The sequence below is a fragment of the Panthera tigris genome, chromosome D1 (assembly GCF_018350195.1).
Source record: "Panthera tigris isolate Pti1 chromosome D1, P.tigris_Pti1_mat1.1, whole genome shotgun sequence".
NCBI lineage: Eukaryota > Metazoa > Chordata > Mammalia > Carnivora > Felidae > Panthera > Panthera tigris.
This window is the reverse complement of record NC_056669.1, coordinates 20991921-21009305: the sequence shown is the minus strand read 5'-3', so window position 1 is coordinate 21009305 and position 17385 is coordinate 20991921. Positions and strand designations below refer to the sequence as shown.

The following is a 17385-nucleotide window of genomic DNA, read 5'->3' as shown; positions in this document are numbered from 1 at the left end:
CTTCCAACTCTTTGTCCTATCTTAGAATAGAAAATTGGATAGCTCAGCAGTCTGGTCGTGATGAGTATGTAAGATCGAAGGGAATAGGGGTGCCTGGGTGGCTCGGTCATTAAGCATCTGACTTCGGCTCAGATCATGATCTCACAGTTCCCACACTGGGAGTCCCCAGTTCAGGTGAGCTCGAGCCCCAGTTCGGGTGAGCCCCACTTCTCTCTCTCTCTCCCCTGCCCTTTGCCCCTTGTGGGATTCTCTCTCTCTGCCCCTTGCTCAGTTGCACCATCTCTCTCTCTCTAAAAAAAAAAAAAAAAAAAAAAAAGACCAAAGGGAACAGGCGAATATAATGCACTGGATTCTCTTATTTAGGGATCTCCTACATCAGTGCTGTACCCGTTAGTGGAGTCTGTGTCACCTGTTGTTCATGTGGTCATGCTGGAAAACCCAGAAGGAATGTAAATATCTAAATATCTAAATGCTTTAAATTCCTCCAAAGAAAGGGAACAGGTTCTGGGACCATTGGCACTTGGCTGAGGGTACATGTTGGGGGGGCAGCGGATCGCCCTACCCAAAGGGAACAGGGAACAGAGAGGCAGGGTGGGATGGGCATCCTTCACTTGTATGTCAAGAAACTGACAGGCCAGGTGTAAAAGACAAAAACACACCACAGCAGGAGAGCGTAAAGGAAAGGGCAGCAGCAGGGGAGAGGCACTTGTTTCTCTGGACAGTCTCCTCAGACGCCAAAGACAGCAGGGTCCACGGAGGACTTGGTAAAAGCAATAGCAGCTTTCACAAGCTTTTTCTTGATGGAGCCTGTCAGGAGGAGAAAACAAGAATTAGGCTGAGGAATCACAATGAGTGAACGCTCTTCCCCGAGTCTCCCCTAAACTGGCCTGCTCATCTCCCCGGAGTCCGGCTCCTGTCTTTCTTTAACATCCCTGACTTTTCTCTTCCTACTGCCCGGATTCCCTTTCATCTTCTCAGACCCCGGAAATACTGAGCAGCAGTGAGCTAATAAACCCCCGAGGGGTGAGAGCTCCAGCCCAGCCTTATACTCGGTACAGTACCGAGATGGTGAGGAGAATAAACACCACGCCATCTCCTTCTCACAATTCACAGTCCCCATCCTTGTCCCTTTCCCTCTTTACTTACCTCCCCCTCCCCCATTTAAGACTGCACTCTCAGACCCCCCAAGGAAAGAACTATGGGGGAGTCCAGAAAAGGTCTGAACTGGGAGAGGACCACGGGGCCTCCCTCTCGGTCACCTTCTAGCAGGCTTGGAGGCTCAGCACCTGGCAAGATGGCCAGCTTCCGACGGAGGGAAGGAGATGGGGTCTTAGGACTGAACTCCTACCTGCATTACTGTTAATCCAGGTTCTGGCCTTCTTTTCCAGAAGTTCCCACTCACACTTCTGGTGCTTAGCCTTGGCATGTAGCCAAACCACCGCCAGGACTGTGGCCCAGCTTGAGGAATCTGCATCCTGTACAACACACGGAGACTTCCCTGAAACCTCCAAGTTGGAGCAGGAGGCCCCTCGAGGGGACGCAAACACCTCCTCACTCACTTTGCTCCAAACTGCTGTTAAATGTGACGACCTGTTCTCTCGGAACCTCATCTGCTACTTGCAAGGCGTAAAGCCAGGCCCTGAACCTCAGGGCAAATATTGTGAGTCTTAAGGGCGGTGCTGAAAACTCCTACAAAATCCCCAACAAGCATTCCCAAGCTATGATAAGAGAATACGTGCATAATTTCTTTATATTTTTATAAAGTATTGAATGTTTTATTTGAATATTTGCCAAACCAAAAAAAAAAAAAGAGGAATTACCCATAATGACATTTTTCAATTAAAAAAAAAACAATTTTAAGTTTATTTATTTATTTTGAGAGACAGAGATAGCGTGAGTGGGGGAGGGGCAGAGAGCTAGAGAGAGAGACAAAAAGAGAGAGAGGGAATCCCAAGCAGTCTCTGGGCTGCCAGTGCAGAGCCCCATGTGGGGCTTGAACTCACAAAACCGTGAGATTATGACCTGAGCCAACACCAAGAGTCAGCCACTTAACCACTGAGCCACCCAAGCGTCCCACCAATAATGACATTTTTGAGACAGAAAACTGATTCATAAGAAAGTGAAATGATTTGCCCAAAGTTGGCCTTCTAGCAAATGACACAGCTGGGACTGGAGTCACACTGTTCACTCAAGAGAGAGTCTCAGGCAGAGAACAGAAAATGAGTTTTAGGGATGCCTGGGTTGGTCAGTCGGTTAAGGGTCCGACTTTGGCTCAGATCATGACCTCACCAACAGTGAGGTCAAGCCCCACGTCGGGCTCTGTGCTGACAGCTCAGATCCTGGAGCCTGCTTCAGATTCTTCCTCCCTCTCTCTCTCTTCCCCTCCCCTGCTCACACTCTGTGTCTCTCTCAAAAATAAATAAACATTAAAAAAATCTTTTTTTAAAAAAGAAAGAAAATGAGTTTTCACCCAGGGTCCCACCTTCAGTTTATAGATGCAACAGATCAAGAAAAATTGTTCTTTTAGATCATGAGCCTTAAAATTTGGAAACAGCTATCAGGTCCTCTGTGAGGAGTCCTGTCAATCAAAATTCTCAATTCCTTTCATTCTTCTTTAAAAGAACTGCTAATGTCAAAGCAATAAGAATCCCCATGCTTGATCTAGTCTAGAAACAAACATCACAGTGATGTTTAAAATATACCTCCTTAGGGGCACTTGGGTGGCTCAGTTGGTTAAGCATCCGACTCTTGATTTTGACTCAGGTCATGAAGTCACGGTTCATAGGTTCGAGGCCTGCATCAGGCTTTGTGCACTGACAGTGTAAAGCCTACTTGGGATTCTCCCTGTCTCCCTCTCTCTCTGCCCCTTCGCTACTCTCTCTCTCTCTCAAAATAAATCAACTTAAAAAATAAAAATAAAAACTAAAATACACTTCCTTAAGTGGTCACATCTGGAGGTCGGTGAACTTATGAAATTCTATGACCACAGCCCCAAATACATAACACACACAGCTCTTCTGAAAATCCTGTGCCTTCCACTGATCACATATCACATGCGTTGGTTCACATGAAGTTTGCAGTCACCCCAAGTCTCCATGTTGTAACAGGTCTTAAGTCATTTTGCTTCTATTCTCTGCTTACAAAATTGAAGATTTAGAAGCAAAAAGAGTATTTTGATTCCTAGTAAGTTTTTTCTTCCCCCCCAGGAAAAGTTACAAGTCATTCATTTTTCAAGGTCTTTTGGGATCTCAATTTTGTTACTGTTCTATCTCCCAGTTTTGGCAAATTTACAAACAGGAAAGCACTGGATCTAAATTTTCATTGAAAATATAAACCTCCAGAGAATTCAGAGCCTGGTGGCTCCAAAAATCTGTTGTAAGTTTGAAAAAATTCATTATTCAGTGCAATGAATTTTCAGTGAGTTTGTTCTCAGTCCATATACTCATCATTTAAAAAATTCAAATTCCTTAATGAAATTCAGATACTCCAGGGTTCCTGACTCCCTGGATTGGTTGGCCCAGTTACCATGTCAAAGAAGGAAATGTTAGTCTGACATGTCATTGGTTTCCCAATAAAACCGAGTTAGAACATCATGATTCTTATATCTTTTTCCAATGGTTTAAAAATTATCCTTTTAATTATTTGTTCTAGAACAATTTTTTTTAATAGAAATATAATGTCACACACACATATAGTCCTAAATGTCCTAGTAGCCATATGTAAAAATATAAAAATACACAGGTACAATTATTTTACTAATATGTTTTATTTAACCTAACACATTAAAAATATCATTTTAACATCAATATAAAAATAATTATTAATGAATATTTGCATTTTTTACAGTAAGTCTTAAAATCAGCATGTGTTTCACAATTACATCCCATTTTAATTCAATTAAGAATTTGGTTCCTCATTTGCATTAGCCATATTTCAATTGCTCAATAGCCATTGGACAAGTGGATACTGTATTAGTTGATGCAGGTACAGGATTTTTGAGGGTTTTTTTTTAATCATTTAAAAAATTTCTTTTAAGCTTATTTATTTTGAGAGAGAGAGAGCACGAGTGGGGTATGGGCAGAAAGAGAGGGGAGAGAGAATCCCAAGCAGGCTCTACGCTGTTAGTGCAGAGACCCGTGTGGGGCTTGAACTCATGAACCATGAGATCATGACCTGAGCCAAAGTCAAGAGCCCAATGCTCAACCAACTGAGCCACCCAGGTGTCCCTGAGGTTTATTTAACCACCTTTCCCATTTTGAAAATTCAGAACAACACCTGTCCTTCAGGCTTTTGGTCTTTGTCCATATTTAACAATTTCTCAGAAGATTTGGTAAGTTGCCTTGAAATTCTGGAATGAAATTTGTCCTCATTGGCAGACTTAGACACATTTGAAATAACTAGGTTATTCCCTATTAATACCTGTCCTGACTTCAGTGAAATTTTGCTGATTTGTGGGCCACATGCACAAATTAGTAGCAATGTAGATTCTGAAGACAGTTCTAGAACTGAATCCAGCTCTGCCACTGACTGGCTGGGAAAACTCAGACACAGTATTATGGTTCTATATAAAATAGCAATAATGTGAATAGGATTTACTTTAATTATTATGATGAATAAGTCAGTGGATGTTAAGTGCTTAGCATGGTGCCTGGCAGAGAGTAATTGCTCAAAAAATGTTAGTTATTCTAACTAAGATGACTGACGGGGAATATGAAGTGAAAGAAGATGTTTGCTTTCCCTTTGTCATCTGTCAACTCCCACCAACTAGGCTCTTAGTTCCTTGTTCGTTCTTCTCTAACATACCAAGAAAAATCTTCAACATCTATTTATTAGAAATCAATTTAGTCTATGGCCTCCTACAGTCTCCTTTCTCAGATGAGTCATGAATCACCCCAATCTCATGACCGACCCCAACCCCTCAAAAACATACATACTCCTTTTTCTTCTCTGAATCTTACCTTGACAGGGAGTGCAGACCATAGGTCTTTCAAACTTATACCTAGGATCCTGGCCAGATCTTCATCTAGATCCCAGGAACCATCTGCATTTTGGAGGGATATCAGCTGCACCAGGTAAGTCTCTCCAAAGACTTTGGGGAACAAAAAAAGAGCATGACAAATTATAGAGCTACGATCCCTTAGTATACCTGAGAAAGACAGGTCTTAGCATACCTGAGAAAGACAGGCTATAGTGACAGCGCAGAGCTAAGCAGATCCTACCAAGATACCTGTCATAGTCCTTCCCCTGGGAGGCAGGTATTTTCTCTGTGACAATGTAGGCCACCTGAATGATATACTACATCTAGGGGAGCTACACTTAAAAATTTAGCAACAAGGAAAAGATACGAGGAACTAAAGAACCCACATGATAATGCTGCTTAAACTTTTATCCAGTCCTATTTAAATGGGCCTTAAAACTTGATGTATATTAAAGAAAATTCTACACCAGTGTAGCCTGAATTTTAATTATAAAAATTTTCAAAAGAAAGCAGATATAAAGGAAGCACCTAGCAACGTACCTCAAAGTGTAGTCTAGTGTCTTATCTGGGTGCTACAACAGTTGCTTAAAGACCACACAGAAAGTATCTCACATCTGGCTACCTATCATATGTGATGGTGTACTTAGAGCAACTTGGAAATTAGCAGGCGAGAAAAACTATAACTAGAAAACAATTCTACTCTAATGGGGGAAAACATCTATAGCTCTGAATTTCAACAGTCTTAGTTTGAACCTCAGCTTTGCTAACACTCAAAATGTACAAAAAGTATGGAAGGCCCTTCCTTGGCTCCATACAAAAAGTAGTTGCTAAATAGCTCACAAAATAGCTATTTAGTAGTTGCTAAATAGCTCACCACTGCTAGGTAACATTTCTTTCATCTTTGCTAAGAAGATGGTCAGAGCTGGAATATTCTAAGTGAGGAAGGCCTAGGAAACCAACACAAAGTAAAGCTACTCTGTGGCTACCATGAAGAATTTTCTCAAAGTGGCCAAGATGGCAGAACAGCATGGAAGTTCTTTTGCATCTCTCATCCCTGAAATGGAGCCAGATCAACACTAAACCATCTTGCACACCTAGAAAACTGACTTGAGGACTAACACAATAATCTGCACAACCTGAACCACAGAACTTGGCAGGTACGCAGTGCAGAGAGGTGAACTGGTGGAGAGAGAAGCTATGGAGGGCAGAGAGCTGTTTTTGCTTGCAGAGAGAAGACGGAGATTGGGGGGTGGGGAGAGTATGGGAAAGCACCCCCCGCCAAAAGCGGCTGGAGAGAAAAGGAAGAGTATGCAAGGGACTGAACAAAAAAGGGAGAAAGGAGGAAGGAGAAAGGAGAGTGTTTAAATTCCATTAAGACACTATAAACAGGGAAGCATAGAGTCTGAAACTCTACAGCTCGATACCTGGCGGTGCTCTGGTGGGAAGGTCAAATCCCCAGGAGCCAGATTCAAGGTCCTTCAAGTCCTCGGGCATTATGTCTTGGACAGGCAGTTCCCTTGCTTGGAAGATATTTGGTGGAGGCTGTGAACCATACCTACAGCCAAAGATCCTAGCAGACCCTGGAGAACAACCACATTCACTGGTGTTGGAACAAGGATGTTAAGAGGGAAGCCTGGTGCCAGATGTGTTTTGTGATTTGCCATAATCCCTGAAATGCTGCTGCTACACAACTGCATGAAATTTTTCATGGGTGGACTGGTGCCTAGTCACAGTCTCTGAGCATCAGCAGCGGCAGAGTCTCATGAACATTCCTTGAGGAGGGCTGGCACCAGGCCATTGCTCAGCCAGACCCTCCTCCAGAAGGCCAGAATGGGTCAAAGCCACAGTCTCTCAGAAGTGAGGGGCTGGGAAACACAGCCCCATCTGAAATAAAACTCAGGAGGGAGGTGCCACCTGGCAGCCTGACAGCTTCGTCACAGACAGTGTAAAAGCGAGAAGTGAACAGAAGCCGGAGACAAAGGAGGGGTGCTTGATTGCTAGTCGGGGAGAGCACAGAGCTCCAATACTAGAGACTAGGTAGCTGGGCAACGCCATTTTCATCCCTCCCGCACATGGGCATAAACGCCTCTATGTGCCACAACAATCCACCCCTGTGAGGTAAGCAGCGCCATCTACTGGAGAATGGAGCTGTTATACTAAGCCCCGCCCAACTGGGCCAACAGAGCTCTTGAGGAACACCAAGAGCTAACACAATGTGCTTAGTCTATAGACTATAAAGTGATTCACAGTTCGACTTCTAGGGGAGACTGATGTAATTTCAATCGTATTTCAGTCTGTTTGCTGGTCAATCTATTCAATTTTTTTTCTTTTTCTTTTCTTTTCTTGAATACAGAAAGAGAAAAAAATTATTTTTATTTTCCATTTTTATTAAAAATATATCTTTAATTTTTTTCTAAATTTTTAACTTTTTTGTAAATTCTTAAAATTATTACTTCCATCGTCTCGTTTTATTCTATTTTATTGTATTCATTTTCTCAAATTTTCAAACATTTTCCTTTTTTCTTTTTTTTTCTTATATTTCCCTTTTTTCTCTAATTTATCAAGCTCCTTTCAACAACCAGACCAAAACACACCTAATTTCTAGCATCCTTTATTTGATTTCTTTGTGTTGTTTTTAATTGTACTTTTTTTTTAGTTTATTAATTCCTTTTCTTCCTTCAAAATGACAAAACGAAGTAATTCACCTCAAAAGGAACAACAGGAAGAAATGACAGCCATGGGTTTAATCAACACAGATACAAGCAAGATGTCTAGACAAGAATTTAGAATCACAATAATAATATTAGCTGGGGTTGAAAATAGATTAGAATCCCTTTCTGTGGAGATAAAAGAAGTAAAAGCTAGTCAGGATGAAATAAAAAATGCTATAACTGAGCTGCAATCTCGAATGGTTGCCACGGCAGCAAGAATGGAAGAGTAGATAAAGCAGAACAGTGAAGCGGCGATATAGAGGACAAACTTATGGAGAACAATGAAGCAGAAAGACGGAGACTAAGGCAAAAGACCACGATTTAAGAATTAGAGAACTCAGTGACTCATTAAAAAGGAGTAACATCAGAATCATAGGAGTCCCAGAAGATAAAGAGAGAGAAAAAGGGGTAGAAGGTTTATGTGAGCAAATCACAGCAGAAAACTTTCCTAACCTTGGGAAGGACACAGACATCAAAATCCAGGAAGCACAGAGGACTCCCGTTAGATTCAACAAAAACCAACCCTCAACAAGACATATCATTGTCAAATTCACAAAATACTTAGGCAAGGAAAGAATCATGAAAGCAGCAAGGGGAAAAAAAGTCTTTAACGTACAAGGGAAGACACAGCAGGTTCGCAACAGACCTATCCACAAGAAACTTGGCAGGTCAGAAAGGAGTGGCAGGATATATTCAATGTGCTGAATCAGAAAAATATGCAGCAAAGAATTATTTATCCAGAAAGGCTGCCATTCAAAAACAGAAGCAGAAATAAAGAGTTTCCAAGACAAACAAAAATTAGTTTGTGACCACTAAACCAGCCCTGCAAGAAATTTTAAGGGGGACTCTCTGAGGGGAGAAAAGATGAAAACAAATAAATAAACAACCAAAGAAAAAAAAAAGACCAAAAGTGACAAAGACTAGAAAGGACCAGGGAACACCACCAGAAATTCCAACTCTACAGGCAACATAAGGCAATAAATTCATACCTTTCAGTACTCACTCTAAATATCAGTGGACTAAATGCTGCAATCAAAAGACATAGGGTAACAGAATGGATAAGAAAACTATATCCATCTATATGCTGTTTACAAGAGACCCATTTTAGACCTAAAGACACCTTCTGATAGAAAGTAAAGGTATGGAGAACCATCTATCATGCTAATGGTCACCAAAAGAAAGCCAGAGTAGCCATACTTATATCAGACAATCTAGATTTTAAAATAAAGACTGTAGTAAGAGATGAAGAAGGGCATTATATCATAAGTAAGGGGTCCATCCACCAAGAATATCTACCAATTGTAAACATGTATACTCCAAACATGAGGCACCCAAATATATAAATCAATTAACACAAACATAAAGAAACTCTTTGATAATAATACCATAGTAGGGGACTTCAACACCCCACTTACAACAATGGACAGATCATCTAAACAGAAGATCAACAAGGAAACAATGGCTTTGAATGACACTGGACCAGATGGACTTAACAGATATATTAAGAACATTTTATCCTAAAGCAGCGGAATACACATTCTTCTCCAGTGCACATGGAACATTCTCCAGAATAGATCACATACGGGGACACAAATCAGCCCTCAACAATTTCAACAAAGATCAAGATCACACTGTGCATATTTTCAGACCACAATGCTATGAAACTCAAAATCAACCACAAGAAAAAAAATATGGAAAGATAACAGATACTTGGAGACTAAAGACCATCCAACTAAAACATGAATGGGCTAACCAAGAAGTTAAAGAATAAATTAAAAAGTACATGGAAGTCAATGAAAATGGTAACACCACAGCCCCAAACCTCTGGGACACAGCAAAGGCAGTCATAGGAGGGAAGTATATAGCAATACTTCAGGCCTTCCTGAAGTAGGAAGATGGTCTCAGATACATAACCTAACCTTACACCTTAAAGAGCTGGAAAAAGAACACCAAATAAAACCCAAAACCAGCAGAAGACAGGAAATAATGAAGATTGTAGCAGAAACCAATGCTATCAAAACCAAAAAAAAAACCAAAAAAAGAAAACAGTAGAACAGATCAATGAAACCATAAGCTGGTTTTTTGAAAGGATTAACAAAATTGATAAACCCCTAGCCAGTTTGATCAAAAATAAAAAGGAAAGGACCCAAATAAATAAAATCAAGAATGAAAGAGGAGAGATTACAACCAACACAGCAGAAATACAAAAATAATAAGAGAATATTATGAGCAATTATAAACCAATAAGATGGGCAATATGAAGAAATGAACAAATTCCTGGAGACATATAAACTACCAAAATTGAAACAGGAAGAAATAGAAAATTTGAACAGACCCATAACCAGTAAAGAAATCAAATCAGTAATCAAAAATCTCCCAAAAACAAGAGTCCAGGGCCGGATGGCTTTCCAGGGGAATTCTACCAAACATTTAAGGAAGAGTTACACCTATTCTCTTGAAGCTGTTCCAAAAAATAGAAATGGAAGGAAAACTTCCACTCTTTCTATGAAGCCAGCATTACCTTGATTCTAAAACCAAAGACCTCCCTAAAAAGGAGAACTACAGACTAATTTCCCTGATGAACATGGATGCAAAAATCCTCAACAAGATACTAGCCAACTGGATCCAACAATACATTAAAAGAATTATTCACCACGACCAAGCTGGATTTATACCTGTGATGCAGGGCTGGTTCAATATTCACAAAACAATCAATGTGATACATCACATCAATCAAAGAAAGGACAGAAACCACATGATCCTCTCAATAGATGCAGAGAAAGCATCTGACAAAATACAGCATCCTTTCTTGATAAAAACCCTCAAAAAAGTAGGGATAGAAGGATCCTACCTCAAGATCATTAAAACCACATATGAAAGAACCACTGCTAATATCATTGTCAATGGGGAAAAACTTAGAGCTTTCCCCCTAAGGTCAGGAACAAGACAGGGATGTCCACTCTCACCACTGTTATTCAACATACTATTGGAAGTCTTAGCCCCAGCAATCACACAATACAAAGGATTAAAGGCATCCAAATCAGCCAAGAGGAAGTCAAACCTTCACTCTTCGCAGATGACATGATACTCTATATGGAAAACCCAAAAGATTCCACCAAAAAACTGCTAGAACCGATCCATGAATTCAGCAGTCACTGGGTATAAAATCAATGCACAGAAATCGGTCGCATTCCTATACACCAATGAAGCAACAGAAAATCAAGGAACCAATCCCATTTACAATTGCATCAAAAACCATAAAATACCTCGGAATAAATCTAACCAAAGAGGTGAAAAATCTATACACCAAAAACTACAGAAAGCTTATGAAAGAAAGTGAAGACACAAAATAATGGAAAAAATATTCCATGCTCCTGAATAGGAAGAACAAATATCGTTAAAATGTCAATACTATCCAAAGCAGTCTACATATTCAATGCATTACCTATCAAAATAACACCAGCATTCTTCACAGAGCGAGAACAAACAATCCTAAAATTTGAATGGAACCAGAAAAGACCCCAAATAGCCAAAGCAATCTTGAAAAAGAAAACCAAAGCTGGAGGCATCATAATCCGAGACTTCAAGCTATATTACAAAGCTGTAACCATAAAGACAGTATGGTACCAGCCCCAAAACAGAAACTCAGATCAATGGAACAGAATAGAGAATCCAGAAAGGGAACCACAAATGTATGGCCAACTAATCTTTGACAAGGCAGGAAAGGATATCCAATGGAATAAAGACAGTCCACATCCGGATGGCCAACAGGCACATGAAAAGATGCTCAATGTCGCTCCTCATCAGGGAAATACAAATCAAAACCACACTCAGATATCACCTCATGCTAGCAAGAGTGGCCAAAATGAACAAATCAGGAGACTACAGATGCTGGAGAGGATATGGAGAAACGGGAACCCTCTTGCACTGTTGGTGGGAATGCAAATTGGTACAGCAGCTCTGGAAAACAGTGTGGAGGTTCTTCAAAAAATTAAAAATAGAACTACCCTATGACCCAGCAATAGCACTGCTAGGAATTTACCCAAGGGATACAGGAGTACTGATGCATAGGGACACTTGTACCCCAATGTTTATAGCAGCACTCTCAACAATAGCCAAATTATGGAAAGAGCCTAAATGTCCATCAACTGATGAATGGATAAAGAAATTGTGGTTTATATACACAATGGAGTACTATGTGGCAATGAGAAAGGATGAAATATGGCCTTTTGTAGCAACGTGGATGGAACTGGAGAGTGTGATGCTAAGTGAAATAAGCCATACAGAGAAAGACAGATACCATATGTTTTCTTTTTGTTTTTTAATTTTTTTTTAACGTTTATTTATTTTTGAGACAGAGAGAGACAGAGCATGAACGGGGGAGGGTCAGAGAGAGGGAAGACACAGAATCTGAAACAGGCTCCAGGCTCTGAGCTGTCAGCACAGAGCCCGACGCGGGGCTCGAACTCACGGACCGCGAGATCATGACCTGAGACAAGTTGGCCGCTTAACCGACTGAGCCACCCAGGCGCCCCAGATACCGTATGTTTTCACTCTTATGTGGATCCTGAGAAACTTAACAGAAACCCATGGGGGGAGGGGGGGGAAGAGGTTAGAGTGGGAGAGAGCCAAAGCATAAGAGACTCTTAAAAACTGAGAACAAACTGAGGGTTGATGGGGGTGGGAGGGAGGGGAGGGTGGGTGATGGGTATTGAGGAGGGCACCTTTTGGGATGAGCACTGGGTGTTTTATGGAAACCAATCTGACAATAAATTTCATATATTGAAAAAAAAAAGACAGTCTCTTCAGCAAGTGGTGCTGGGAAAACTGGACAGCAACATGCAGAAAAATGAACCTGGACCACTTTCTTATACCGTACACAAAAATAAACTCAAAATGGATGAAAGACCTAAGTGTAAGACAGGAATCTATCAAAATCCTAGAGCAGAAAGCAAGCAAAAACCTCTTTGATCTCAGCTGCAGCAACTTCTTATTCAACATGTCTCTGGAGGCAAGGGAAACCAAAGCAGAAGTGAACTATTGGGACCTCATCAAAATAAAAAGTTTCTGCACAGTGAAGGAAACAATCTGCAAAACTAAAAGGCAACCGATGGAATGGGAGTAGATATTTGCAAACGACATATCAGATAAAGGGTTAGTATCCAAAATCTATAAAGAACTTATCAAAAGCCAGTGAAGAAATGGGCAAAAGACATGAATAGACACTTCTCCAAAGAAGACATCCAGATGGCCAACCGACACATGAACAAATGCTCCACATCAATCATCCTCAGGGAAATACAAACCAAAACCACAATGAGATACCTACCACCTCACACCTGTCAGAATGGCTAATATTGACAACTCAGGCAACAATTGATGTTGGCGAGGATGCGGAGAAAGAGGATCTCTTTTGCGCTGCTGGTGGGAATGCAAACTGATGCAGCCACTCTGGAAAACAGTATGGAGGTTCCTCAAAAAATTAAAAATAGAACTACCCTACAACCCAGAAATTGAACTACTAGGTATTTATCCAAGGGACACAGGTGTGTTATTTCGAAGGGGCACATGCATCCCAATGTTTATAGCAGTGCTATTGACAATAGCCAAAGTACAGAAAGAGCCCAAATGTCCATTGATGGATGAATGGATAAAGATGTGGTGTATATATACAATGGAGTATTACTTGGCAATCAAAAAGAATGAAATCATGCCATTTGCAACTACTTGGATGGAACTGGAGGGTATTATGCGAAGCGAAATTAGTCAGATAAAGACAGATATCATATGACTCCACTCATATGAGAGATTTAAGATACAAAACAGATGAACATACGTGAAGAGAAACAAAAATAATATAAAAACGGAGGGGGACAAAACATAAGAGACATACAGAGAACATATGGAGAACAAACTGAGGGTTGCTTAGAGGGGTTGTGGGAGGGGAATGGGCTAAATGGGTAAGGGGCATTAAGGAATCTACTCTTGAAATCATTGTTGCACTATCTGCTAACTAACTTGGATGTAAATAAATAAATAAACAAACAAACAAACAAATAAATAAAAGAATTTTCTCATGACAACCCTGTGAGGTCAGTAGTTGCGCAGCTAAAGGAACTAAGGCTCTGGGAAGTGAATTTAATTTGCCTACAACCCCACAGTAGTTGGGAGGACAGGGATCTGACTCCACCTGAGACCGTAAAGTCCTCTCTTTAACTAGCAGCCTAAAGGGAATGAATAAGTAGAGGGTAAATGGCAATGAAGATGTTTCAACAATTAAACAACTGTATACCACAAATTCTTGCTACAAGAATGAGAGACTAGAAAGAAGTTGCCTTTAAGCCTATTTTAGTAGAAAAGACACGTCTTAGTGGCAAAATGTACTTTGACTCAGTTTGTCCTGTACGTGAGAAGTCCGGCTGCTTGGAACACAGCTGGTGTTCCGAGGAACACCCTTTGGTGACAGAAAGAAAGTGAGTGGCCAGCATCAGGAAGATCTACTCTCAAATCCAACTTGCAAAAGACTGACCAGTACAGCGGGGACCCAAACGGGGTGGCAGCAGAGTTCTGCAGCGGGAGGGTGGGAGAGTTCTGCAGGCAAGCTGGATGAGCTGAGATGGCAAAGGGGGTGCGTTCAGCGAGGCCTTAACCCACACTCTGCTGGGTAGTTTCAGGGTCCTGTATTGCAGAGTAGTGAAGGTGGGCTGACCCTAGCAAGGATAGGGACGGGACAAATCTCATCCTCTGCCTGCCACTTTTCAAACAGATTACCTCCCGGCTAGAGAAAGCCAGGGAAGCAGAAGCGTTGAAGATTAGTTCTTTGGTCCCCATAGATCAGAGCAGAGCAATGAGTCCCATCTCACCTGTAGGGTGAGTCTCCAAGTTGGTCCTATTGGTGGGACAATGAGCTCTTTCCATCTCAGGAGAAGTCTCTTTGAGAAACATGCATTTCTTCTCTGATCTATGACCCAGAGCGCTGAGTGTGTCTAGTCTTATACATGTGATAGACAAACATGGGTGAGGAAAAGTCCCTGGAAACATGCTCACCTGGAGAGCACAGGCCCTCATTAACCATGGGCTTACGGAGGCTTTTGTAAACATTCAGCTGACATGACATGCTCAAGTACTGATTGGTCCGTGTGGGCCGAGATGCACGAGGCGGGTAGGAGGACGAGGCCTTTAAACGAGCTGAAAACCACCAGTATAGACATTGAGACTGAGGCACCGTCTGCTCTCTGCTATATAGGCAAAGGGCACTGAGAAAGTGGGACACATGTCCTCCTATGCATGCCTGCCTCAGCCACCATCTTTTTTCCTTCTCCTGTGAGCCCACCTCCTGCACATACCCTTACCTCCTGAGCCCTTCCTGCTGTGTCCTCTGAACACTCGATACCCGACAATGATCTTTCCTGCATCTTTCATTTCATTACAGGAGGCTTCTTCCAACTACTTATCTTAACTTAAAACTAATCTTCTTCTTCCCAGAACTGTTCTCTCTCTGTCCCTCTCACATGGCGCTCTCCTGAGGTACCATAGTCTAAGTACCCAGGTTGGGGAGGCGGGACTGGCCACCTCGTTAGTCACAAAGGTGGCTTCCAGCTCATTACTCCTCCACCCTCACCTGGATTACCTTCCTCATACTCTTCCTGCTGTCAACCTCCAACCTTCTCTGTCACTTCCCATTATTCACAAAAGCATCTGAATGCTAGTTTCTAGACTCCCACTTCACTGCACAGCCTGCCATCATCTTGAGATTTCAGTACCCTTGTAGATAACCTATCCAGCAGCCTCATTCAAAGCGTCTTAACTTTCTCAAATCAAATGGCTTCAACCTCAGCCACTCCCTCCCAAGCCAGAATCTTGCTATCTGGCAGAATTGTTCCACCTGTACAAAAAAAAAAAGCAAATTGAAAAAAAAAATCCCACTTTTTAAATACAGTATCCAATCTTTGGAGCCTTCTAACTCAGAGATCTCTATTTTGCCTGGTCTTTGACTTCATCTGGACCTCTAAATCTGTGTCTCCTCTGCTCTTTCCCTATAGTCCCCTTCCTTTTATCTTCAGTCTCTCTCCTATTTAGCTTCGGTTCCAGGTCCAACACCTAACCACTCTCTTCAACGCCATGTCCCTGATTTCCTTTTCATGACACCCATCTGGTAATACCCCAACCTTGAAAGTACATCAACACTCTGCTGCCTTTGTTCTTACACCAAAGCTGCTGAGTCCTGCCAAAATGAATCACATGGACTGTGCTCCTCTCTGCTAGTTTGGTGCCACTAAAAAAGGCAAAGAATCAAAACTAAACTGGACCCTCAACACTCCTGGGCAAAGGCTTTATTTTCCCCTGGGAATTGCACTAATTGTCCACAGAGCTACTTGAAACCCTTTCCTCAAACTCTCTCTTCTACCTCTTTTTGTCTCAGACTCAGTAGCTAGTCTTGCTGTCTCTTTCACTAAAACTATAGAAAACCTATCAGACGGAAACTCTAAGCACTTGCCTCTCAGTTTGTGAACTGGAATCAAGTTCCACCACCTTTCCTCTCCTTCCTGGCAACAGTAGGCGAGTGTCCTAATACTTGTCCTTCCTGGATTTCACTGCTGCTCTAGAAGTCATCGTCTCCCACTTCCTCAGACACCCGTCTCAGTTAGCTACCCCATTCCCCCCGCCTCAAAGGTGTCAGCCCTCCCTGCTGACACTCTGACTTGGGCATTACAGCATCCTCAAATCTCCCCCATTCTGAAACTTTAAAGAGATAATAACACACAAAATTCCACCTCAACTCTACAACTTCTGTAGACACCACTCTCTATTCCATTCCCTTTCCAGCTTCATGTTTATCAAAAGTGTCTATACATTCATTTCCTACCTCTCTTTACTCTTTAACTTCCTGTAATATGGATTCTTTCCTGACCGAAGCCAATGAAATCGCCCTTGATTACAGCAGCAAGAACTTCTCTGATAGTAACCCAATAGTCCCCCTTCAGTTTCTACTTTGACTTGTCTGCAGTATCTTACACTTTGATAATTCCACTTTTTAAAATCATATTTCATTTGTTTTGGATGTGCACTCACTTCTTCTCATCCTACTTCATTCCTTTTCATTCTGGTGTGGGGAATCCTCTTACTACCCATCCCTAGATACTGGGTTTTCTTCCGTGTTTCCATTTCGTCCCCCTTTCGTCTCACTCTGTACATGCCTTCTGATAATCTCATCTCTTCTCATGACTTTAGTTATTACTTACATGTTAAATATTGCCAAATGTGTATCTTCATCCCTGAGCTTTCCTCTGAATGGCAGAACCATCTATCTATCTTTCTACTGGACATCTTCATATGAATATGCCATAGGGATCTCAAGTTCAAAGTACTCAAAAACAATTCAACATACTACCCTCTACACTGGCTCCTGTTTTTTTAGTTACTCTATTTAAATAAATGGTACCACTAAAACAAAAATCTGGGGGCAACTTGAAGCCTGCCTCCACAACCAACATCACACATTCCCCTCTGGCCACAGAATCCTGCCCAGGGAATTTCTCTACCTGACCCTAACCCTCAAGCCCCTAATATCTGTACTCAAGCCCACCTGACTGACGCTTGAGACACCCATTCCCTAACACTACCAAATCACTACCATCAGCCACCTGTATAATCATTACCCATCTAATTCTCCATAGGCTACATCAGCCTCAGATT

At 41.6% G+C, this 17385-nt stretch overlaps 1 protein-coding gene across 4 annotated transcripts in view; it reads right to left on the bottom strand.

Moving 5' to 3' along the window:
• Positions 1-282: 282 nt before the first annotated feature.
• Positions 283-17385, bottom strand: part of VWA5A (von Willebrand factor A domain containing 5A) — a 36102-nt gene continuing 18999 nt past the window's right edge. For 2 of the 4 annotated variants that reach the window (XM_015538717.2, XM_015538720.2), the window contains exons 16-20: positions 14737-14877; positions 6403-6558; positions 4959-5089; positions 1349-1475; positions 283-807 (exon numbers count right to left, since the gene is read on the bottom strand). In XM_015538717.2, coding sequence (XP_015394203.1) covers positions 728-807; positions 1349-1475; positions 4959-5089; positions 6403-6558; positions 14737-14877 — 635 coding nt within the window. In that variant the 3' untranslated portion in view covers positions 283-727. The remainder of the gene's footprint in view (positions 808-1348; positions 1476-4958; positions 5090-6402; positions 6559-14736; positions 14878-17385) is intronic. The other 2 variants (XM_007074036.3, XM_007074037.3) reach the window with 2 other exon arrangements.